Raw genomic sequence first — 25,496 nt, forward strand, 5'->3', positions numbered from 1 at the left:
GTGGGTTTTTTCCTCCCTGTAAGCCGGAAAGGTTTTTTTCCCATTGCAAAGTTGCTCTGTATAAATTAAGCTTTTACCGTTCCTTTAACCCACGTGCAGTAACAGGAACTAGCGTTTGCTCTTGAGGAAATCAAGGAAAAAACAAAACCATTTGTTTCTAGAGCAAGTAATTTACGGTTATGCTCATGTGTACAAGAAGCAGGTCTCGCCCAACCCCGCACTGGAGCGATGACAGATGTATTAGTCATATTTAAAACACTGCAGACAAAAGAAATTTCCATTTGGCATTAATTAATGCCTCGCTGCTTATGCAGCACATACAGAGATGTCGCCCTGACCTGTGTTTAAAGCAGGACGGTGCTACCAGGGGCCTCACCCAAGGAGTCTCGACAGGGGGAGGGAAAGGGGGGGGCTGTCACCAGGAGCTGCAGACAAGAGTGCACCAAGGCCACAGTTCTGGCAACTCTCACCGATACATCCTCGAGGAGCACAGATAAACCAGCAGAAACCAGCGGGAACCAAGGTTAGGAACAAGACAGCTTTCTCAAGCAAAGAAATGAGCCAAGGCGAGACYGCATATGGAAAAGGAGCTCAGAGTTCATGGAGAAGGCACCTCTTCAGCAACCACCAGGGACCACCAGAGAAGCCCCCCGGAGACTCAGACCGCATGCGTAATGACTATGTAAATATGATAACTAGTTCCAGGGAATAGAATGAATAGGTATAATCATTCCGGGAAATTTAATGCATATGTATGTGGCAGAGCAATAGAGACTTCGGATGATGCGACACACGGGGTGCACGTTGGACGGAGTGATCCCCCGCGCACCCGGCGCCGTAATGAAGAGAATGCCTGCTTCTTAACGCTACTTTGGTGTTAAGGAGTTTTACTCCYGATTTCGGTGACAACGGCAGAGGGTTTTTTCCCCCCACAAGCACAAAACATATCTGAATATATTAATTTGAGCTTTTTAATGTATATACAAATATTTTAGACCAGTCACAATTTCATTGAGTATATATTGTATTTACAAAAATTACAATAGTTTAGTCAAACAGTAAGCCTGAACATTGATAACCTCTGTCACTACCAGATATGACAAGAATTTTTTTTTAGTTAACTATTTTGATATACATACGTCCTAATACTTCCATGCATCCATAAAAACATTAGGGATGGGAGTAATCAAAACTTAAGTGGGGTAGGGTAGATAGAGTTTAATGATGAATGGGTATTTTGTGAATGTATGAGTATCCAGAGTTGTTTGCCATGACAAACTTGATACAAAGCTAATGTCGTTTTCATTATTAAAAAAGTACATTATAGTAATGAGATCCTTTTTATTATTAGGCATAGGTCACAATATCTACAAATGTAAATGAGAAACAATAAACCAACAAATCACAGGAACATGATTCACATTCCAGTTATCTCTTTAAATAAGACAAGCACATACTGGATCAAAACATTAATAAATAACATCCAGTTTGTTACTATTATCTTAAGGTCTTTTATATAAAAGGAGACCTACGTGTTGGTTTCACATTTTCAATTAATGGTAGTAAATAGTGGACCAATACAACAAAAGGATGACTTTTATACAGAGAGCAATGTACTTTGACACACTGTCTTTGCAGTAAGAGTTTTGCCACTTGAAAATTTAAGTGCAACAACAAGTGGATTGTCTTTAAAAACACCAATTTTAAAGATTTGCATCAGATATCAATCTTTTCCTTAAACAGTAAGTATGAATGATTTCCTGCCTATCTTCTGAATATCTGCCCTTTCAAAGCTCAGATACAGATATGTGTTGGAAATGAACTGCTAGTTTTAGTTATCCTACGAAAGGAGAAAGCCAGAATTTGGGCTGAAGAGCATAACTTGCGTTTTAACTAGGAAAAATATTCCAGCTTTAGCATCAGAGATACCTCCTTGTGACTATTATTGCTTTGGACCAATGCAAACTTTAAGATAATCAAGTTGGGCTGTATTTACCTCAAAGATCAGACCTGGTCCACAGATGCCTACATGACAGCTTCCACACTGGGGTCTGAAAAGTGAAGCTGCCACAAGCTGCATTCTGCCGAGAGCCTTTGCCAACTGCTCTGGAGCTGCTAAAGGCATAGAGGTGATGCAAGCAAACTTCTGAATCTTCACAAGGGGAAATATTACCCACCATCCAGGAATTTTCTAAAACTTCAACTGATGCAGCAGGGTTTTAATCATTGACATTTCTTTGTTTGATGGCTTTAGCTATTAAGGAGAACTTCAGTGGAGATATAGTACATGCTTATTCTCCACTTTTACAGATGGGGAAAATCATTTCTCCCAATTCACTATTTCCCCAAAACTGCTGTTTAACAAACCAACAAGGTGCCGTTTAACATCAAATACTTGTTGCTTGCTTTAAAGACATTGTGCTGTGGAATTTCTTCTGCACATTTCACTGCTGGACTGTGAGGTGAAGTACAGTATTAATGCGTAAAGCAGCAATAAGCTGCCACRCTGATCTACCCAGGATTCAGCTTTGTCTCTATTCAGGCGTACTATATGAGCAATTAAGCAGCAAATGGTGACTGTCAGAAGTGTGCCTAAACCACATCTGAGCACTTAAATTTGATAAAGTTTGATCCAAACCTAGGAAGAAAGTACATCGAAGTTTGGGCTTCACCACCAGTTACTGAACTCAACTGAAGTGTTGCCATATCACAATTCACAAAAAAGTAGGATATTCACCAGCTACACGGTGTCAGAGACAAAACAATTCCGCCTTTTCCAGAATGTGTTCTCTCACCCCACTTGAATCCACAGGGGGGAAAAAAAAAAGTTACAAGAAACTGTAACCCCGTGGCTCTCACATGGCAAGCCACACAGCTAGATTTCCTCTGGGCTCAAGATTCTTGATACAAATATAAGGAAACCTTTGTCTTGTTCTTCATGATAAGTATTAGGCTCACAATTTTCTGAAACATCTGAATTTCCAGCCAGAGTTTGGTTGATCTGTGACATTTGTGACAAGAGACTATACAAGCACTAGCACAGGTCTGCAGTGGAGACTGATAAGATACCTAATACAAGGGTTTTTGCCCTTGGTTTTCAAATTCTGACCAGGCATCATTTAGCTCCATAAATATCATCTTTGCATATTGTTCATATGGCTGCCCTGTAGCCTGGAACAAAAACAGAAAAAGGGATATCACATCTACTGAGCCAGACTACAGAAAAGTGACATTTAAACAGCTAGATTCTCAAGCAGTTACAGTTTACTTTCAGCAAATGGCTTTCAGTTATATTTGACAAGAAAAATCTACTCTTTCTGAGGGCTGCTTACCTGCTTTACAGCTTAAGAATCTTCAGCTGCTCAGCTCCTCAGAGCAGATAACCCCACAAGTTTATGGTAAAGCACTGCAGCCCCAAGAGGAGATAAGGAATTTTAATCTAAGCTTTGCAAGAGGCTTTCTACTAGGACTGAATGAGAGAGCTGCCACTTGACACAATTGCTTGATAAAAGCAGCATCCCTGCAAGCCTCTGTGCAGCCCTCGTCTTCAAGCCTTGCCCAATGCCCTGAAAACCTCAGAACCTCCAGTTGCTTAATGGTGGAAGCCTCATCACTGTAGGGTTTCCCAGACTGCTTCATTGCACATCGGCTGGCATGCGTAAGCAGCAAGACCATAAGACAAGTTTGATAGTTGGATAACCTAATTCTTCTATTTTAGAAACATGATTTTAAGGCCTCTGTCCTTTCAAATGCCTTTATCACACTGCACTTTTCTGTAGCAGGCGCAATATTCTGGACTGTTGTCCAGCCACTATGGTTTAGAGTCAGAGTGAGGAAAGCTGAAGGTCTGAATCCCTGTTGCTTGGAGAGGCTTATACCAAGCACAGTCTTGAGGGCTGGGCTTGGTTTGTCAGAGTTCTCACCATTCAAAAACTCGCCAAATTTTTCAACTAGAATATTTCTACAAAGTTGTTTGGACCAATAAATTAAGCTATCACATTTAATGCTTTATTGTTCACCTTATTTTTGAGAACAGCGAAAGTTTCTGAACAAGATGAAACTAAGAAAACCTTACCTTGTCGGGATGAACGACAAGTACTGCCCGCCGGTAGACCTTCTTCACTTGCTCTGGTGTTACAAGATCTGCCATACTAACAGGTTTCCACTTGGTCTCCCCTGCCCATAACACAGTATGCATTGTGGACAGTAGGGCTCTTATATTTCTCTCCTTCCCTTCAATCCATTCTAGGACCTGGAGAGAAGAATGAGAATTCTCAGGTTGTGCCTTATATTACATGTTCCAATAGGAAAAGAGTTTCTCCATTTGAATAGGAATGACTCCAAGGAGCAGCCGGCACTTCTTTCCAAGCTTTAGAAAGCCATTGGAAGGTATTTGTCAGTCTGTGTTCTTTGTCTTAATTTTTATATTACTCCTTGAAAGAACATCTCTCATTTTGCCAAAACCTGAGTTTTGCAGACTAGCAGAGATGTTCTTTGGTATTTATCTGGTACAATAAAATGTTTTTTAAGAAGCTACTACAGACAAGAGTTTGTTCAAATTTATTTTTTCTAAATAGGAAAAAAAATATTTCCGATGAAGTAGTGGAGATTCTTCCGGTTTTTCTTCAACATCTACAGTTTAGGACATTGTTTTGTCTTTCTGGTCACATTAACTCACTGCAACGTGAACAGGGAGCACAGCAGTTTATGATGTTATCAAGTTTAGACACATACCTTATGGAAGGCAAGCATGTGAGACCGCCTGGTACTAGGGATCCGGCAATGCAGTGGAGGATGTGCACTAGATGAAGTAGGTGCTAAAACAGTGATTAATAGCTTCTGGCACTAGAGGGTCTGGAAGATTTGCTCAGCTGCCTCCTCACATTCAGGAAAGCTGGTCACTTCCTAACCCCCTCCACCCTTCAGGGACAATGGCGCAAGCAGCCTCCAGCATGATGAGAAGGAATGTTTGTAAGAGCATAATAAGCAACAATATAGCTTACTTTTAATTTCTCTGGGTCCATCTCCTTAGCCATTTCTTCTTTTCTCATCTCAGCTATTGTTTTGGGTCCTTTCTTGTCCTTGTGAGCATTAAAACCTTGACCAGATAACAGATCTTCGAAGTCCGCAGACACTTTTGGTTTTGAATCTTAAAAAAGAAGTTTTGAAGTTGTTCTCAAAATAGAGAACTCTATTTTATAGAGTATAAAACTCTCTATGCAGAGTTTTATTTAACACTTTTTCCACCGAAGCCACCCCCACACAGTTATCACCATAACAGTCTCCTCATGCTCAGGATGTGCAGGTTTTCACAAAAGAGGTACCACCTAATGCTACTTTTGAATTATCAAGCACATTCATAATCCAAGAATTCCTAAATACACTTCAAAGTCCAGGACAAGACAGCTAGAGCTGTTGAGCTTTGTATCTCAAGTGATCAGTAAGTGATCACTTACTTGCTTAGATCCTAACCTGTTTAGGTGTTTTGAGCATTAAGCAGTCCTAGAAAGACCCAACCTTTTGGATACTGAATTCAGAAATGCTTACCAGCATTAGCTGGTCCTTTTCCACGTTCGTTCTGTGCTCCGGGCATTGCTGAGAAACTCACGTTGTAATTGGGCTTGTTCTGGGGAGAGGAATGTGGCATGCTCGATTGGGCTTTGGATTGCGACTGCTGCCAGCCGTAGCCCGGTCCTTGCTGCCAACTGGTGCCGCCCATGGGCTGGGGAGAAGGTCTCTGCGGTGAGGGGGGGAAGCCTCCGCCCAGCCCTGTCGGTGTGGTTGGTTTACTGGCAAACGAAGGGCCACCTGCAGTGTACGGGGAAAGAGTGATGGTGTGCATTAGTGAACAGGACGCTGACGGGCCTTCTCTAAAGAAAACCTAAACAAAATACCCCCAGCAGCTGGCTACTATTTTCAGCTCTGCCACAAACTTATTTTTGTAATTTTAAGCAAGACCCTTCAACTTTCCTGCCACTGCTTTATAAGCTGCTTAAAGGACAGTGCCTACCTTACAAACTTGCACAGGAATTAGCGTAGTGGCTTGGCAGGGAAACAGCAAAAGCTAGGTGCAGCCAGCAGCTGCGAACCACAGTTGCTGCGTTACGTGTTGAAATAATACCTAGTTACGCTGGGCTGTCCTGATGTYGTGCCGCAAAGCTGTGTTCTTCAGCACCTTATTACCTGAGGGGATGATCCTCTCATTTAGTTTGTGGTGGGCAGTATGCAGTATAAATGTTTTATTGTTTGAGACCAACATCCACACTCAACTTTGACTTTGAAACGTGTCATGGAAACTGGGGTGAGTGCTTTTGACATAATCGTGAACTATAAAAATGTGGTAAATATCCTGTGGATGCCAAGTCTCCMTTTGTTTTTAAAATCTGTAAGTTAAAAAAAAACACCACCAAAAACAACAACAAAAAAACTTCAATGGCTTTAACATGAGGCTTGGCATACTTTTTATTTTGCTCCTGCAGAGCAGCTAGCAATCCAGCAGAGGGAACTGGGAAACCTAATTCCAGAACCATGCTGGCATTGACGCAAAGGAGAAAACAAACATCAGATAAAACCACAATAGCTTACAAGGAGCTGAAGGCAGTGACAAAGGGAATAAAAATCTATTTACCAGACTCAGAGAAGCTGGCATGTGGGTTTTTAAGGAAAACTTAAGTCGGTTGATCAGAACTGCCTTTTTAACACTGGGGCCTAGGGTTTGCTGATCATTTTGTGAGATAAAACAAGGAGAAAATGCTTGTCGAGGAGTCAAGCAGTCATTTGTAGCAGGTGCAAATGAAAACAGGCTAGGGATTCAGACTCCCTCTTTAGATAGGGCTGTGAATTAGGGGCAGATTAATGAGGTACCATAGGTTTTCTCACAAAGGACAAAAACAAACCATGTCTAGAAAAAGGAAACAAGTCCTCGAGGACCCCAATAGCTTTTAAGAGCCAAAGCCTGTTTCCAGGCATGCCCCCAAAGCCAGTAGCAACAGTTCTCCAATCAAAGGCAAACAGAGCAGCATCCTTAACCAGAGACTTTGTTGAAACTTATGAGAGGTATGTTACGCTTTGCAATCTACATAGCCTAACTGCACTGAGGTCCCAACAAACTGTTGGCAAGGTTTTTTGATGCAGGACCAGTAAAGGAACGTATTTGCAAAACCTTACGGAGAATCAGGCAGGAGGGAAAACCTGAAGCATGTTCTGAGAGAAACACTGTCATGCAGTCAGCCTGAGAGGACTCAGAGATCTTTGTCACATCCCAGGTTGTTCATCCTATTTCTCTAAAATAGAGCAAACTGGTAATTTTTATAAGGAATGCAAACCTGCTAAACTTGCTCCAAGAGTGCCCAAATCAGCAAATGGATCCAGTGTTTGGGGTTTAGGATGATGAGTGGGAGTGCTGTGGAGGGATCCTGTAGGACTGGTGGCAGCTGACTTGCTTCCCACACCTAGGCCACCTTTAAGAAGAAAAAAAAAATTTTTTTTTTCTAGTTTTACATGGGCCCAACTCTCAGTCACATGATGTTACAAAGCTGCYGTTAAAATTCAATGTACTACTGTTAGGTTTCTAAGCAAAGTCTCAACTCAACATTGATCCAGACTATTTGCACACCTACTCACAACTAAGTTCAGCAGCTAGAATGTTTCCCAGAATGTCTGCAGTGACAGAGTAATTCTGACAAATGGATTTATTTAAAAAAATTAAAATCCTTGAATTAGCTTTGCGTAGCAAGTTTTGCTAGGACGTACTTACTCTCCCTATATTAGAAAGGGTCATGCTATTTAGTGGTATCCTAGCTACTTATAGCACATCCCAGGTCCATCTCTCAACTCCACGTTGGAATGAAACACAGCTATATACACCCTCAGCTAGTACCTGTCCCACTTCGGACCCTGGTCTCCTGAGGAAGAAAACCAGGGCTTTTGAACTGGAAAGAGTTTGGCAATCCCTTGCCAGATCCTCATCTGGCTGCCTGGGAGACCAGGACAGCAGGCTCAGCATACCTGCTGCAGCTTGACAAAAGTAACTAAAATCCTGTTTGAAGGTTTGTTGCATTAGGCCAAGTGCTAAGTAGCAGGCAGTGGGAACCAGTTCTTTTCAGGCACTGGCAGTATCTTCCATCTGCCTCTCCTCTCTCAGTGCTCCCTAAAGTGTTTTTCATTAAGTGTCTTGAATTTTCGTGATACGTACCCGGTTTGCTGGGCCAGTCCCAAGCACCTGAAACATCTGGTTGAATGGAAACCRTTGGTGTGCTAGAAGCTAAGCAGAATGATTACATATAAATATCTCAAGGTAATACAGCAAAGCCAATGTATTCCAGCTTCTAGGAAGAGTAGGGGGCAAGGGAACAGAAGAGCTAGTACTGTACTCTCTGTATCTACTATTCACTAATCAGAAAAACTTCCTCACTATAAGCATTAAAAATTTAGCATTTATTTCTGATCTAATACTGTGCAGAGGTAGGTGGGGAAGGACACAGATTTATAGTGTTCATAGATTTGGTCGAAGGCTTTATATGCATGTATATAAAACCTTACCACTGGAATAACACATAGTCTTACACATTTCTGACTACATCCCAACCCAAGGAAATATTCTATACTGAGAAGGGCAAGGTTGGAGAACACGAATAAACAAAACATAACACACACATGTAAACCAGAGAGAAAGCACAGGCTTTCCTTTAACCCTGCATCAAATAAAGTTTGCACATCTACACAGTTCACCCTGCCAGTATTTCATTATTCATAGGCAGTAGCACTGTAATTCAGTACCTCATCATGCTGGGATACCATTTAAATTCCTTTCATTAGTGCAGCCAGCTCCAAGCGTGACCCAAACATCTTATTCACAGAGTTAATATCCGATACCCAAGTCTGGCAAAGCGGGGATATAACCAGTGCCAGCAGCGTACTACTTCTCTCCTTTGTCATTTTGACTTTCCAGAGAGACTGTCCCACCCAAGGGACATGTTTTAGATGATCAGAAACAGATGAATTTGTATCTGGATGTGTTTCAATCACAGAAGGCTACAATATTAAAAATTTTGGGTGGGGGGGAGGGGAGAGCAAAGGAAATAACTAAGGGACAGTATTTCAAACAAAGCAAGAGAAGAAAAAAGTCCAAAGAAAAAAATTTCCTTGTCTTATCTTCAAATAAGAGTCAAATTTAACTGTGAATGTGGCCGGGATTACTATCAAATCTGAAGAAAGCAGATGCTCTTTGACTAAAAGAACCAAAGGACTTGTTTTCTTTAGCATACTTAATATGCTGTGCTCTATTTAGCTCAATTAATGGTAGTTTGGTTCAAATGAGACCTCATAACCACAGGCATATGTAGGCAGATGTTCTTAGTGGTCTCTTTTCTTCATGTATAAAAATGGCTTATTAATTAAGTATAAGACATGAGCATAATAATTCTCATCCTACCACACTTCAAATTATGAATATGCTTTAAATCTAGAGACATAAAACTCTTTCCTGTTTAGCAGGGTTTCTGTGGTTTAGACTCATTTCATGGTAAGCATCGATTTGTACTTAATGGCTCCATCACAAAGCCGTATTTCATGTTTACTTAAATACACTAGAAGAGCCTCGGTTTCTTACCCATGTGAAAGGGATCACTGTGCACAGTTGGTGAAGGACTTCTTGTTGCTTGAAGAAACGGATCACCAGTGACATTTGATGAACCAAGAAAGGAGCCCAGGAGGTCTGGACCAGTTTGCTTAGGGCTACTTCCAAATGGGTCAAAGGCAGTTGCTGGAAAAACATATTTGAGAAAAGTAATTTGCTAGCTTGTACAATGAACGTGCTCCAGGGAAAAGAACAGCATGTGGAGAGGAAAACCTAATACCTGCCAATACCAAATAGGAGACAGCGTGCCACTGGGGGAGAGCAAACTAGAAAGTACCGGTATTGCCCAGCCACATGCTAGGGGACCTAGAAAGCCACATGACAGTCATGGCAACATGTTTGTTGATTCCATCTGTCTCATCCAGAGGAAGCAGCTGAATTTAGAAGCAAGGCTAGAATTTAGACACTTCAGACTCTAGGTTTCAGCTTGCACGTACTGCAGATACATAAATGGATGGTCAGGGACAGCCTGGGAGCTGGGAGAGGGGGGTCCTGATGCAACTTCCTGCCATCCTCTCGAGTGCTGAATGCAGTCCAAGATTATTTCAGGCCATCTAAAGTTATACACATCCAGGGACAAATGGCTGTCTTTTAGAAATAGCTTTAGAAAATAATTGGTATCTTCCTACAAAGCATTACTTGTTACCAAACTAAAAATAAAAATAAAAAGTGATCAAGCTCATTCTCAGCCTCCATTTTTGATCAATTTGTTTAGCCCACTATCTTTCATGTAAATAAAAAAAGAAGAAATCCATAAAGTCACTCAAATTCTTATTTGTCAACAAGTTTAAGGTAAAGAACATCTTAAATAGAGATGTAGTATTTAACATTGTGAGAAAGACAACGCATCGCTTCTAAGGATTGTATGTTAATAAAGTTATTCATTGCTTATGATACTTAATACGTTACTAGTCTTCACTCATCTCCCAAGCTCTTATTCTGGCCAACCTGGCCTCTGCAAAACAGCATCATACAACTCCCGTTGCTATGCCACTCAACACCACTACCTAGAAATCTTCTGATGCTGTTGTTGCACCTCTGCCTTGTGGAGTGAGTGTTTACACAACCTCCCCTCCCCCGGAAAGCTCTCTAAGGGAGTGTACAACATCCACAGCAAAAATCAACTTTCTACATACACAAGTGGCCTAATTTCTTCTGATGAAACTTGTGTGCTTGTCCCATCTCCCCTGACAACACTTTGTCTCCAGCCCTCAATCTCCTCTTCTTTCCTCCCTTCACAAGTCTTGTTACAATTAGATTATAATTATTCCCGTCTTTTTCATTTTGAAAAAGACCATGGGCGAATCAGGTGCTTGAGTGTACTACTAGATAAAAAAAATGCAAGCTTAGGGAGGTTTAATTCTAATTAAATTCTAATGAGGAAGGGAGAAGAGTCTTCAGAAACTGGCTGCATGGTTGTCCTACGGAAGGTACAACTGCTGTCAGCTGTAGCATCCCTCAAGCCTGGGCCTCCTTAACATAATGAAAAAATACTGTTTCTGTACAAGAAAAATGGCAAGCACTGCAAATGCTTTAAGTTATTAGTTGCTGCAAAAAAATTAAGCAAGTATCCTATGCCCTTTGAATCCAGTATGTGTTGACAACACATGTCAGTTCTTAAACTGTAACATAAAGATTTAGGACAAACCAAACACAGGGAGGTTGTGCCACTGAAGTACAGTACTTGGAGATCTGTTCTCTGATCAGGCCAGTTGTTCTCATTTTGCCTTCAGCAAAATTGACCATCTATTTCAGAGAGCCTTAGCAGAATCTCAACAACTTGGATTCTGCTCTTCGCCTTTTCATTTCCAAATTATTTTCACTTACCTTCCTCCTTTCACTTAACCCTCCAAAAGATGCCTGTCTCTTTCTAATACCTATTCAACCACTCCTTCTGGCAGCCTGATCTCAATCTGTCTTTGAAGAAAGAAACAAAAATCTTCTCATACTGCCTACTTGTCTGCTGAAAGACCAGAAACAGCAGAAGCGTGTAGCCAAATGTCATATTCCAAGACCAGCATCACAGCTCCAATCCCCCTAAAGTTAAAAAAAAAAAAAAAATAGATCCAGACTGCTATGGGTCTACCGAAAACCCAAGAGACTGTTTTTTGTTTGTTTCATTTTGTTTTTAAATGAATGCATATTCTCCTYCTATGTATTACTGGACACATCGTAAGAGCAAAACTGATGACCTCCAGTGACTGTCAGCTTAAAAAGCCAGCCCAACACTTGGGTGACCCACACCAGAGGCTTTAAGGAACACACTGAACAGTCAAGAGCAGAAACCGGGATTGTTAAGCTACACCAATTTCTGCCTCAGAGTAAAGGAGCTGGCTGAACACTTATGATCCCTTGCAGCTCTTTGCTTCCATGAAATGAGTACACCCAAAGAGGAAACCAATAGCCTAGAGGAGATCATTCAGGTGGGATTCTCAAAGCACTTGCCCCAAGGCATGTACTAGGCATGGCCAACATTACCTTCTCCTACCCTTGGGGATGGCGATGGGGATGCTGAAGCTGCAGAACGCCGAGGAGTTGACTGAACGGATCCAGTTCCCCCCACGTGAAAGACCTCCTCAGCAGCAGACTGTCCACCTTGTGCACTTGGCCCACCAACCCCAAACAAATCATTCAGCAAGTCTGAGTTAGAGGGGGCAGCAGTGGGCTGTGAGGGAAAATTCTTGCTCATAGGGCTACCATCTAGGCCCAGCAGGTCAACATCTTCAGGCGGAGGCGGCGCTGGAGGCTCCTGCTGCTTTTTGCTGTGTTTTGGTGTCCCGTGAGGCTTGTCACCACTGGCATTACTGTGCTGACTGGAAAGGGACAAGAGTTCGTCATCTGACTGTTCGCTTTCCTCATGTACCAACGCTGCTCGGTCCTCTGAGGTGGGGTGAGAGCTACTTTTGTCAGATTTCTGATCTAAATGATTAAAAATAAAATTAATTAGCTGTCAGTTTTTTCCAATCACAAAGCTCTCATAAAATCAGCTTACACACAGAACAGTTACTGAGAACACCACCGTAGCGTTCATTAGATTTTAAATTGAGTCCTTTACAAAGATTAATTTAAAGTCTTAGCTGGCCTGTATTGTAAGGAATCAGCTTTGTTGATCAGGAAACAGACACAAGTTAATTGACTCTCCTCAAACCTGAAGAGCGAGTGAGTGTAAAGAGCACAGATGAGAACTGAACAAATTTCTGGGTCAAGACCGAGCATCCAGGATGATCTCCACTCATGCCTCAAAATCCAGGCAAAACAACACTCATTTAAAAGGAGTAGTGCCATAAATCACCTTCCTGGTTTTGCACACAAGGATCTCTTATGCTGGGTTCCTATCTAACATCATTAATGCCAAAGGAGGAACCTTGCATTAGGCTGCACCATGAGATTTTAAAGGTATTCAGCACTATTCAATGGCCTTTCAGACAGACACCCAAATCATGCTTTTATTCAATATTTTACATTCTCATAGCATCTTATATATAAATGCAACATTAGGAAAAAGTAGCTTGAATTTATTTTAACATTGAGGAGGCCTACAGTGAAACTTCACACTAGAACTATGTCWGTAATCATTGTCATATACAGCAAAGGCAGGGAATATTTGAAGAGAACATTGTAAGAAATTAATTTCCACTCAATTGCAGCATAAGGATGTGACAGCAATCCACTCTAACCAAATTCAAGAGACATGTTACAGTCAGATCCTTTGGCCTCTATGCTTTAGGGAGAGGTAAAAAAAAGTTTTCCTAGTTCTAAATGGATTTTACTTTAAAGAGCAATTCTACATACCTTGCCAGCTGAGAGATGAGAAGAATGCACTCTGTCCAACATTTCTTATGTTATCCTGAGGTGTGTCAGTGGGACCTTTACCTGCAGCACAGAGCGCAAAGAAAAATCAAACAAAAAGTCCAGCATGCAGTTAAGCATCTAAGTTAAGCAAGTAAGCCTTTGCAGCTCTTACCTGCCAAAGCAAGAGTGTCCTGATGCTCCTGATGAGAGGAAAAGAGAATGCTTGGATTGATGTCTTTTGTTGTGAAGTTCTCCCATGGAGGAGTTAATTCAGTTTGTCTATCAGCAGACTGTATTTCTATGTCCAGTATAACATGAAAGAGTTGTGGATATTTGTCTGGAGAATCACAGGCATCCAATTCAGGTCTAAATGGGAAAAAGAGTTGTTCAGTTAAAAGTAAAGGTTGTTTCTGCAAATCTATATTAAGTCTTTTAATATATGCATGCATGCAGACTTTCATGTTTCATCTGTGAATATTCTCCTTCAGCCTTCATAAGGCTTTTACATTTCAGGTTTGATTAATGCCCAGCTTAAAATACTCACTTGGTGAATTTTAGTGTGGTTGTTCCCAGGGCTATGAATCCAGTATGAAATTGAATTTGAAATATTTGTGTGTTGGTCATCTGGAAAAAAAGGAAAACAAAAAAAAAACAAACAAAAAACACAGAGCACCAGACTGAACAAGTGTTCATAATACACACAGACAGTTACTTAAGACTACCTCTCTACCAGTTACTATATAGGCTAACTATAAATAGGTATATAAGCTAATTCATTCAGTTTCTTTTAGAGAAGGCAGAACTTTTACTTCTCAGACCTAAATATTTCTACCATCTGCCTTAAATTCTGCTCCTGCCTCCATATAGCAGAGTGCCTTCCCATGAATATGTCTTCATCTCCTACTTGTCTTCATTTCAAGGATCTACTTGATATTTTAGCACTTAAATATGTGAAATTGATATCTGTTTCTATTGAATATATTGGAGCAACAGGTTTGTAACCCAGGAACATAGATGACCATTCCACTTGCAGTGGAAGCTTCAGTAAAGCATTGCCTACACAGCAGAGAGCACCAATAAAAACTTCAGAAGAAAAAAGAATTTTTAGTCATTCTGCAACTTGAACATTAGGGTTTCAGATATATTATCAGGAAAATTAAGATTGGATGACTACAGTATCAGATCTGGTGGATAACATGACAGTTCAAGAATGCAGCCACCACAGCTGGCTACTGGGGTTCAGGAGCTGTTCTGCCTGAGCAGCCATGCAGCACCCAACTGCAGGGAGCAAATGAGGTGGGGCATGACTTGGTACTTCCATCATTTTTTGTGCTTTAAGGCATGACAATTTAAGCAGACTGTTTCACTGATTAAGATAGTTAACCATCATTACTGTAAAGGTTATTGCTGGAGCTTAGTGTATCACAGCTACTGCTTCAGTTTCTGCAGATCCAAGAAAAGTTTGCTAGTCTGTGCATACTGCATTTCCAAATTCCTTTTCTGCAATTACAAGAGCCAAAGAACAGCATTTCAAAGTTAATCTCAAGTCTTAGAACAGTATGGACCAATAAACATCTTCACTTTCAGCACTGCCAGTATGTTGTGGAAAGGAGAAATTAGGGTGCACTTACTACAGTATCCCTATGTTCTCCCTCCCCAGTTCCCAAAGTCTCCCATTTCTTTGGTCTGCTAGTGTTGCGTGGTTGTCTGGCTATGGAGAGGTGGCTATCTGACCTGTGGCTGACAAATGAGCACAGAATTGCCTCATCGCCCTCAAAAGCAAAAAAGTATTCTCCATGTACTATGAAGGCTGTTCTGGAACAAGCAACATGCACACTATGCGGTAGCGCTGGCTCAGTAAGTCATCTGAAGAAGATGCTTATTCCATCTTTTTACAATAGGTAGGTAGAGGATTTAGTCGTGGTTTGCCCTGTGCTGGTTACTGACAGAGGATTTCTGTCTTTTCATCAGCATCTTTTCATCAGCTGGAAGGATCCTGCACCCCATCAATAGACCCCATCTCTGTAAAGAGACACCAGGGCCATCCTGGACTTCTCCAAAAGCTGTTCCTTGTTTTTACTTGGCGTTGCCCAAATTTGTGCATGTCTGCTGTCAAGTAAGGAAACTTTCTACATCACCATGACGAGTGCCATGTGAAGTCTTAGACCCCATATTTACCCCTCTCTTAGTTAGCTACATTGCCTCTATCATTCAAGAGAAGTTAGAGAAGCCCATACTTTTGCTTGTAGGCGTCCCCCAATGGTTGATCTCATATGGTAGACAGAAACAACAACATCTCCATGTACAGTGGCTCCTAGTGGAATTAGGACTTTCCCTTCTTGTACACGGTATTCTCTTTAAAGGGAAGAGAAGGAGATCCATTGTTAAGCTCCCTTCCACATGCCAGTAACACCCAAAAAAAGTCAACATAAAAGCTATCATCTCATTCAGGTCAAGCAAACAGAAACTGCGTTCAGCACTCTGCTTAGTGTTAGCTTTAGTTGAAACAGAAACATTCCACAGAGGAAACCAGCATAATCCTGAACTGTCTCTGTGAAGGCATTCCACTGTATGACACCATTTCAGACTTATTCAGGCAGTTTATTTTCAACACTAGGCACCAACCTTCAATTAATATTTGCACTCCATGATTTATCAGGCAGTGTGACAATGACTGCAGCCAGCATAGATACTAGACACAGTACAGCAAAACCAACCCCACCCCTCGCTTTAACCTCCTAAGGGTTGGTAGAAGGTCACAGGAACTCACTTCATTCTTTCATATTCTTGGGAAGTGGTAAGGATTCTGGTTTCTCCACTGAGAATGTCACAGAAGGGTCGGCACCCATTTCGTTGCTTGTTGAAACAAGGGACTGGACTGAGGGTGACTGACTTGATCGTAAGTGGCTTGCAGTGAGGAATGACAGGCTTGTCTGCTATTAGATCACAAATGTATCCTATGTATCTGCAGACAGAGAAAGCCATTACTGAAATCTTCTCCCCAGATGATGAATTTTTATTCTGTACGTGAAGAGTTCCTTGAAATCCAGTGAAAATGCTAGTCTTTCACAGTTCCAAAACTGGAATTTTCATATACTCTAGCATGCTTGCAGCTGGCACAAAATCTACATTCCTGATTTGTGTTTAATTACAAGAAAAAGAGATCAAGAGGAAGGAAGTTAACTTTTAGATCTGGGCTGAAGATTGTTTCTCTGCACCCTTTAGGAGAGAAGGTGCTGAGCAATGGTTTTCCTGGTTTACCAGTAGAAATTTACCTTTTATTTTACATGCACATAGTACATGAAGTATTTTGTCAGTCAGGTATTGAAGGATTATTATTACATATGTAACACTATCTTTGGTCTGCTTTGGCAAGCAGTTTTTCCTCTGCTAAAGGAAACTGTAAGCAAGAGGTTTCTACGTGCAAAAATTCTATAAAGACAAAGCCGACAGAGAGAGGGGGCCTCACTAAAGCCATGTTAACTACAGACTTCTCCGTTTTCCTGAGCTAGAGAGCAAAATTATTGTAATACTTTATTTTGTTCCTCCATTGCTATTACATCAATGTGGGCAAAATGGAAGTGGCCATAAACCATTTAAGACCTGGCAAAGCTAAGTAACATGACTAGTACATGAGTCTGCTAATGCTCAGAATAGGAACTCTGGAGTTTTCAGTTTGTTGTCACCTGCCAGAATCTTTAGGCCAGTCTGGGTGGAGAGGCTGGAATATGCAACATACCCCATATTCCAACATACAGTCCCCCCTTTAACTCAAATGCATTATTTCACAAAATCATAAAGACATAGAATAATTCAGGTTGGAAGAGACCTCTAAAGATCATCTGGTCTGGTTCTCTGCTCAAAGCAGGACCAACTTCAAAGCTGTATCTAACCTCAGAATTGGATTGTGTCACTCAGGGTGATACCCAGCCAAGCCCTGTGCATCTCCAAGGATAGCGATTCCACTGGATCTGACCACTACTTTACTGAAACTAGCAGTTTCACTTGTTTCAGTGGAACTAAACGAAATCTGAATGCATGTCTCAACCTAAGAGATGGGATAACATTGCCAAAACACACATACGTGCACTCACACACTTTTTAGTATGATGAATATAGCTCGGTTACTTAGCATTTAACCAGTATACTCTACCTCCTGTGAGATGGCCAAAGTACAATTCCAGGTCTCTTCAAGTTCAGCAATTGCATAGCAGGGCCTGGATTAGAGAAGAGGTGACAGAAACAGAACATCGCACTGACCAGAACTGCTGAGGCTGCACGGCCATCCTGTTAAGGAAAGGGGAGGGAGGGTAGAAAATGAATAGTATCAGGGATATCCTTTAAATTTCAGTAAAACACCTCTTCCTTAAGTCACATAAAATAATTTCCCCAGAAAGTCTAGTCATGAGACCACATGATACTAAAGAATTTTTAATCTCATATTATTGTTTAATACCTAGGACTTCAGTTAGTTGCACTGGACTGGATCAAAGCTAAGACGATATCCAGTGAGCAGCCAAGGATGGGTAATGGATTAGGCTTGGTTTGAATGACCAGAACTACATTTTGTCTATGAATGTCAGTGTTTCATGGATGCTCCCAAGCCTTCATACCATAATTATTTCAAACATTGGCCTGGAACTAACCACAGGGATCGAAATACACCTGTCCCACTGCTCCAGGCAGCCATATAATAGGAATTTAACCTAGAAGAGTTCACAGACAAAGAAAATTCAGCCCATGGCTTCCTCACCAAAACAGCTCCAGTCTCCAACCTGCAGATTGCTCCTGAACAAGCCTAAGCTTTCTGTAGGTGTTTGGTTGGGGGAGTGGGGTGGGGGTTGTTTTTTTTTGTTCATTTGTTTGTTTTGTTTCGAGCCAGATTGGTACAAAAGACCAAAAATACAGAAAGAACAAGAGAACCATAGTATGTGTCCTGTGTCTTTGCTATATCCAGGGAAATTCTAGGTGATGAGCTATTTGGCCTATATCCCAGCTCTGGCAAGCCAAACAGTAAGAAAAAGCCCTTCCATCAGCTTCTGCCAAATTCCAAGTCTGATGTCTGATTAGTTTTGGACACATGCTCACGGCACAGCAATGGGTACGCGAGAGCCTGCTCAGCCCTACCAGAGTGCCAGGCTGCACAGCTCATCTCCCACTTCTCAGAGGATGGCAGAAGATCCCAGAAGTCAAGATTGATATACCAAGAAGTGGGAAATTCTTACTGGCTCATCAGGCAGGCAGTCACTTTTAGAAAGCTTGAAGCATAAGTCAAAAAGTAATACAGGCCCTTACAATTACTTCTTTCAGGCACCTTTTAGGCACTCCAGCCATACTGTAGGATTTGTCATACCACAGCTGACCGGTCCCAGTAATCTGCTGAACCTGAGCATGTGCTTAAGGTCATTAGGCTATTTGCCTTTTTAAGGTTTAGCCCCTGCCTAATTGTCTCTGAAACGAGTTCCTAAAAAATGAGTGGGCTTCTTCAGACTTATTAGAAAGTGTTAAAAAGGACTCCCTGCCCTTTACAGCGTTATCCTGGTATTAGTGCCTGAAGGACAGTGAAGGAATTTGATTCTTGAGCTAGATTTCCAGGACTAGACAAATCAAGTGTATATTAGTCTCCTTTTGAATGGAAGCTTATATCTCAGAGGTGCTAGCTGTACAACAGAAGGCAGAAACTGCTAGATTTGTACGGAAGGTTTATGCAGTTTGGGATCGATCATTTCCCCAGTTCCTTTCAGTTTATGCTGATCAGGGCTGACAGCCTCCCGGATTTAATTTAGGCTCCAGGAGCTAAACAGAACCCTGCCTTTGGGCATTACTGTCAATATTAAAGGTAGCGTAGGCTAAATTAGAAGATACTGATACAGAATCACACCATCTTCAAGCATCAGATGTATACATCACATAGTACTGAAAAACCCTTAAGTGGGATTTAACAAACAATTCAGCTGTCGTGCACAAGGAGGAACAGAAGGCAACTTGYCTCCTTCAGCCAGCTCTGACAAGCAGTCTTTACAACGAGACCTTAAGAGTCTCAGTATCACAGTTAAATAGAATCCCCAGCTTTAACCCCCCCCCCCACACACACACACACTTTGAGCAGTCACCTTCAGTTTAGAGGCTGTGTTTTGTACTGTGACTAGCAACAATACAGTGCAAAGCAACAGCAGGCTGGCAATCCTTAAGCTTGGCTCTCAGCTGAAGTTCAAACCTTTTTGTTATTCTTCACCTCTACTAGTTCACTGCTAGAACTACTTTGATTTCTCTTCCTTGGCATTGCCCCTTGACATTCATAGTTAGATTTTTTTCACTTAGCAGCAGATGGCAGATGTCTAGGGGGTCAGTTTTATTACATTTCTTTCTCTTTTAGAATTTGTCACCATCCTTGTACACAGGCTCAAGACACGCCACACAGAACACTGACCGATGATTCATACATCTCAAAATTCAGTTACCTTCTGGTGTACTTACCATACAGTGGATGACACACACGTTTTTGGGGTTCTGCTGTAGCCAGTTGTGCATGTTCTTACAGACAGCATAGAGATTATGCAGGCTGGGTGCTTGTCTTACTGGCCAGCTACATTCAGATACCTAAAGGAATCACATAGTGAAAACCGGCTTCGTGAGAGCATTAAGTATACTTCTACAAATGTTTTTTGCCAAGAAGAGTACTTCTCTTTTACAATCTAGAGTTTTGTACTTAATCTACTCCATCTCTTCTCATGCATAATTCTGCTCCAAGACTTTTATGAATTATGAAGGGACAAACAAAAAAGAATTCACAGTTAAATAACATGATATTGATGTATTGTCAATGACAATACATTTTTAAAAATTTACATGTTAAGTCAGATTATCTTGCGTGACCTTTCATAATACTCGAGTCTTGCAGCAGCACATTGATTTCTGTTATTTACAAAGTCTTTGTCTAACTTGTCCCTAAAAGCTATGGCTCCGATTTTCAAAGGATACTGAGCATCTGTTGTTCTCACTGATTTTGTGCAATCAAATAGCCTTCTGCAGACATCTCCATTTCATTTGTTTGGGGAGAAAGCAACAAAAGGTTCAGCATTCAGTAGCCCTCTGTGCAGAATACCCAATGTTAGCTTTCTACTCTATCAATCTGACAGAGTATGTACTGCGACAATTAAGGGATCACTGTAAATGGCTATTCCTGTTACAAACAGGGATCATAAATATTCATTCAAGTCTAACAGAGCAGGAGTACTGATGTCATAAATTTAAGATATATGTGCATGCCCATTGTTTTATATTATCAGATGAAAGTCTTCTCCTTCCAACCTCAAATACTTTTGCATCATGCTTTTAGAGGCACAAGATCCACTTGCAATTAGTCCACCAAAAGGCAATCCAGAACACCAGCAGCTGCTAGAATTAATATGGCCAGTGACTCTCCAACTGCAGATCCTCTCAATAGGCCTCATGACAACACACTAAAGCATCTGGAAAAGCCATTATCACTTATCAAGTAAATATACATTTCCAAACAGTCCATAATTGTGTAGTTACTTGCCTATAATTTCACGTATATTAAGTTAAATATGCATTATGTAGCATTTCATTTATTTCAAGTATAACCTTACCACCACTCATGAAAGGCAACATTATAGAAAAGTAAGAAGAATTGCTATAGAGCTTTTGAAATGTGCAGTTAGCGCTTGTTTTATTTCAGTACTATGACTAGGGCAGTAAGAGCCAAGAATATGACCTATCGGGGGCTTTGAAGTTTGGTTTTGTTTAATGCTACATTTGAGTTGTATGTTTTTATACTGTTCACATTTTCTTCAGCAGATGGGAGCTCTCCTCTCTTGCCTGGAGAGCCAAGGCAGTGAGGGAAGGAGAAGAACAGAATACAACAAGATTAGTGAGCAGCAGGTTTTTCTCCTCACGCTTCCCTCTTCTCCTCAATAGACTGGACAGTTTGGGCCTCACACGTAGGGCTGCCTTCCCTCCTGACACAGCCATATCAGAGGATGCAAATGACCCAGCAAGCCATTAGCGGTCACCACAACGTGACAAAAAGTTTTAAAGAAGGTAAGAATTAAAAGCCATTCAATTTAAAGAACAAGTATGTGTCTCAAAACTTGGCTTCATCTGGCATACTCATCCAAAGCAGAAAATACTCTTAATATGATTTCACTTCCTTGACAGCCCATTAGTATTTTTTCCAATGTATAAACATGAGGTTGAACTTCTCATAATTGTTTCATATGACTATCTGAACTCATGTATTCTGTTCTGCACATTACATTTTCCTGATAAATACTCAGAGTCAGTATTAGATAGCCCGTAACCTGAAAATAATGTTTTATTAAAAGATGCATCATTTTCTTTTTTGTGTCAAGGCAATAGCTTACAAGACACCAGGTGATGCTTAGAAAGTGACATAAAGTCACTTGTCAAGTGGTTTTGTAGGGTAGGAAATGAAGTACGGGGGGGGAGGCACTGTGGAGTTATAGCCAGGTCAAGCAATATACCAACAGATGTTTAATGCTGGGCTATCAAAAGATCTGTCCTTCTCCTACTAACAGCAACAGCACTGTACCAGAACCAAGCAAAACTGAAGATTCAGAGCCCTTGTTATCTTTAAATTAGTCTTTCCTGTTCATTTACCCATATTTAAAGTCATAGCTGGTTAGTGATGGCCACTGAGAAATTTGCTTTGAGTGGTTATTGGTGATTAGAGCAGTTGCTGAAAATAAATTCAACTATACCTCAAACTAAAATGAAGCGAGACTTATGCAGCATGAGATTCGCTTTCCCTGACAGAGGGTTAAGCCTGGCAGTTGTTGCTGTTGCCTTTTTTGTTGAAGGCAACAGCAACAAAAATCCTTGCTTCCTTGTGGCAGAGGGAAAGGACAGGAAGTTTTCTGAAAGATTAGACCTAATCTTGCACTACAGCATCAGYATGTCATATAGAGATATCCTTTAAAAGCGATTAATGAATCAGAGCAATGCTTCTGTATACTCTTTTGGTGTTAGAGGAGGAAACTGGGGCAGAGAGGGCAGCTGGCTTTTTGAAGTCATACTGTAGCAGAATAGCCAAAACACACCTTAGATCTAGTGTCCAGTCCTGTGCTTTGCCTGCTAAGCACTCCAACACAACTGAAGGATCCTTCAGCATGAAAATAAGCTACCTTTTATTAATAGTTTCTTCTGAAGCATGTTTGTTAGGCTCTGACAGATGTTCTTTAGAATTCCTGCTGAATCCTTGTCACCCCTCTGACCATACCGATAAAGCAATCCACAGCTATATCCCTTGGTATTCGGAGTACCGGAGTCTCAGTAGTGATCTGTTGTGGCTCAGATCCCATTTAATTCATGTGCACCCCCATAGTACATATGCATACACTTCTGTCTGTATGTTAACTCCTTCTGGAGCTCACCTGTGTAAGGGTGTGAGAAACCAAAGTGTTTACTCCTTAGTCCTCTGCAGCAGCTTCTAGCAGCTGTCTAGGAGCCAAGAGCAGCACAGCACCAGCTCTGTGCAACTCCACTTACTCTCACAGGCTCCTAGTATAAGCATTTACCCTGAACTTTCCAGCACTAATTCCTGAAGTCCCAGACATCAGATAAAACCCAGAAAAGACCATGGCAGCTTAGAAAGTGTCTATAATTGCTTTTCCTATTACATTCTGCTACACCCAGAAGACAAACACGAACTGCTGCCTTGTTTCACAGGAAGACTGGGAGGACTTTAGAGGACTTTCAAGAAATTTTCCCCTGTTCTTGTCATCCTGTCCGAACACACTCACCCTGTTATGAAACTTGGCACTGCGATAATACTTCGGTGACAAGTTGAAGACTGTGTAGTGGTCAGGATGTCTGGAATCCAGAAATGTCCGTACATCTTCAATGTGGTTCCTGAATCCCAGTTCAACACCTTCAGCCGGAAAAGACATCACTAGAAACACAAGAAGCCAGGCTGAGTATGCACGATAACATGTTTATGAACTTCCGAACCCTGGAATGCTGCAAGTTTTATTTATGGTAAAAAGCAGTACTTACCTATGATTCTTGAGGTAATGTATGAAATATCTAGCTCTCCCTTGGTGTAACTAAAAGAAGACAAAGTAGGAGACAGATGTTATGCACATGTTTACAGAAGACATCTAATTACAGGAACCAACAGAACACTGTTTTCCCGCAAAAATCTACTTTTGACATAAGGAAAGAATGATCTTAAAACTGATTTTGTACTATGTCTTTATGTCTTAAGGAAAAGGTACAAGTAATTTCGTGCAGTCAATGACCTGGCCTTCCCTTTTATATCCATTTGTATTAACTGGTTGCAGAAGCTTCCAAAAAAAGTCCTTTTTCCACCATTTTCTCATGAATTGTTAGTGCCAGTTTTCAGGAGAAATCTCTATTAGGTAGCCACTTTGTTGATCCCTCAAAACCTCTGAGGTCTTGCATTCTATTCCACTTAATTTATTGTAGCCCCGTATCACTCAGAGGCAGGTAGAGTGCCAAGTACAGGGGGATATCACCAATATAGATGACCAGAGCAAAGCCTGGTCATCAGACTCAGCTTTTTCTTCAACTCAAAAAGTGGCGTTAGCAAAGGGAACAGTTAGAACAGCTAAAGAGGGAGAATTAGGTTGTTCAGCAAGAGGAATCTTCTTGCACAGAACACCAAGTGCTGAAATACAAAATGAGCCAAATTTAGTGATAAAATATTTAAGTGTGGCTAAGTAGTAGGAGGACTCCACAAGGGGAAATGAAAGAATTGGAGACTGGGCACTCCGTTTTCATAGGGGAGGCCTTATCTAGATTTCAGGATGCCGATGTTCAGTTATTATCAAGCTTAGAGTTTTACTTTGTTTTTTCTGCTTCCTTGAGGCCAAATATCCAATTATGAGACAGAATTATAGAAGTCACTTGTGATTTTCACCTCATTCTTTCATTAGGTCGTCTGGAAGTATAGTTTCCTTGTATTGTGCTAGTTAAGATGACAGCTCAGACTGGCACTTTGCAGCTACTGATTTCACCTGAATTACGTAGCTTCAGCTGTACTGTACCTGGCAACCGACTGCATGACCTTTGAAGATGTATCTTTCAGAGTGTCCTTCAGGTTATCCTTCAAATTGCTGAAGAGTCTCCCTGCTCCTCCTTTCACCATATCTAGCAAGCCTCCCCCATAGCTGGATTCCATGTCTGGTGATGAGGCACCTTCAAGCATAACAAAACCAAACCCAACATCACTTTTTTGGAACAAATCCATAGGGCCAAACCTACCGCTCCATTCAGACAGAACTACGCCTGTCAAGCGCAGTGCAGAAGCAGCTTTGCTCATTAAAGTAGTGATTTTCCAGAGGTGAGAAGCGGCACATTCTTGTTGGCTAAGCCACAGAAACCATCAGAGATCCTCAGTGTTGTATGTAGGCTGGGTGTCTAGTATCAGCACAGTATCAACAACAGCCTTTCAAGCTCTCTCATCTCAACCCAAAGCAAGACCAGAGAGCAGTTACATTCAGCTCCTTAGTATGCATTTGCTAATCACAGTAATTTGCTAATCACAGACAAGACCAAAACAACAACTGCCTCCACAGGGGTACGAAAGAGTCCCTAGTACGTACAACAGCTCTTCTGCATAACCGGCATGGCTACCAGTTTGAATGCAGCTAGGCGACTGAAGGTTGTCTTATGACTATCAATTTCTATGAATATTAAATAGCTAATTGGAGCGACTAAGCCATTTAACAGTACAGTTACATTTGCTCGAAAGGAAGCAGACGGAAGTTTGCTTTTTGGAGAGAAGAAAGGAGAAGAGTTGAGAAATTAAACTTTCTAGCTGAAAAAGTGAGCAGCTTTCTGGATATTCTTACACTTGCAGCATTAGTACAGGATTCAGCAAACTGGTAAGTCTAAAGGGGAGCAGGGCCTTGAGGATTACCTTTTTAGTAGGCTTTTTCTTCACAGCTTGAAATGTCAACGTTGCAAAGCCAATAGGAGACTAAATGAGACAGCGGAAGAGCTACTTCAAGTGTTATTTTGATGGAACGCAATATGGTCTTATACTTCAAGTGTTTGCATT

The 25,496-nt window shown here is 41.2% G+C and overlaps 1 protein-coding gene across 2 annotated transcripts; it reads right to left on the minus strand.

Annotated features, from left to right (window-relative positions):
• Positions 1 to 957: 957 nt before the first annotated feature.
• DNAJC6 (DnaJ heat shock protein family (Hsp40) member C6) lies at positions 958 to 24,638 on the minus strand. 2 transcript variants are annotated; one of them, XM_026074533.1, is made up of 18 exons: positions 24,481 to 24,638; positions 23,468 to 23,517; positions 23,215 to 23,363; positions 19,907 to 20,029; positions 17,583 to 17,716; positions 16,200 to 16,394; positions 15,667 to 15,784; positions 13,974 to 14,053; positions 13,602 to 13,795; positions 13,430 to 13,510; positions 12,116 to 12,556; positions 9,629 to 9,763; positions 8,195 to 8,263; positions 7,335 to 7,460; positions 5,548 to 5,808; positions 5,004 to 5,149; positions 4,076 to 4,252; positions 958 to 3,171 (listed from the first exon to the last, which is right to left on the minus strand). In XM_026074533.1, exons 1-18 carry the CDS (start codon positions 24,612 to 24,614, stop codon positions 3,070 to 3,072), a joined length of 2,715 nt encoding a protein of 904 aa, XP_025930318.1. In that variant the 5' UTR covers positions 24,615 to 24,638; the 3' UTR covers positions 958 to 3,069. The 2 variants fall into 2 exon arrangements, with proteins under 2 accessions (XP_025930318.1, XP_025930317.1); XM_026074532.1 differs by having other exon boundaries at positions 3,070 to 3,171; positions 7,326 to 7,460; positions 9,611 to 9,763.
• Positions 24,639 to 25,496: the final 858 nt, after the last annotated feature.

This window comes from Apteryx rowi, unplaced genomic scaffold, assembly GCF_003343035.1.
Source record: "Apteryx rowi isolate R43461 unplaced genomic scaffold, aptRow1 scaffold_39, whole genome shotgun sequence".
Taxonomy (NCBI): domain Eukaryota; kingdom Metazoa; phylum Chordata; class Aves; order Apterygiformes; family Apterygidae; genus Apteryx; species Apteryx rowi.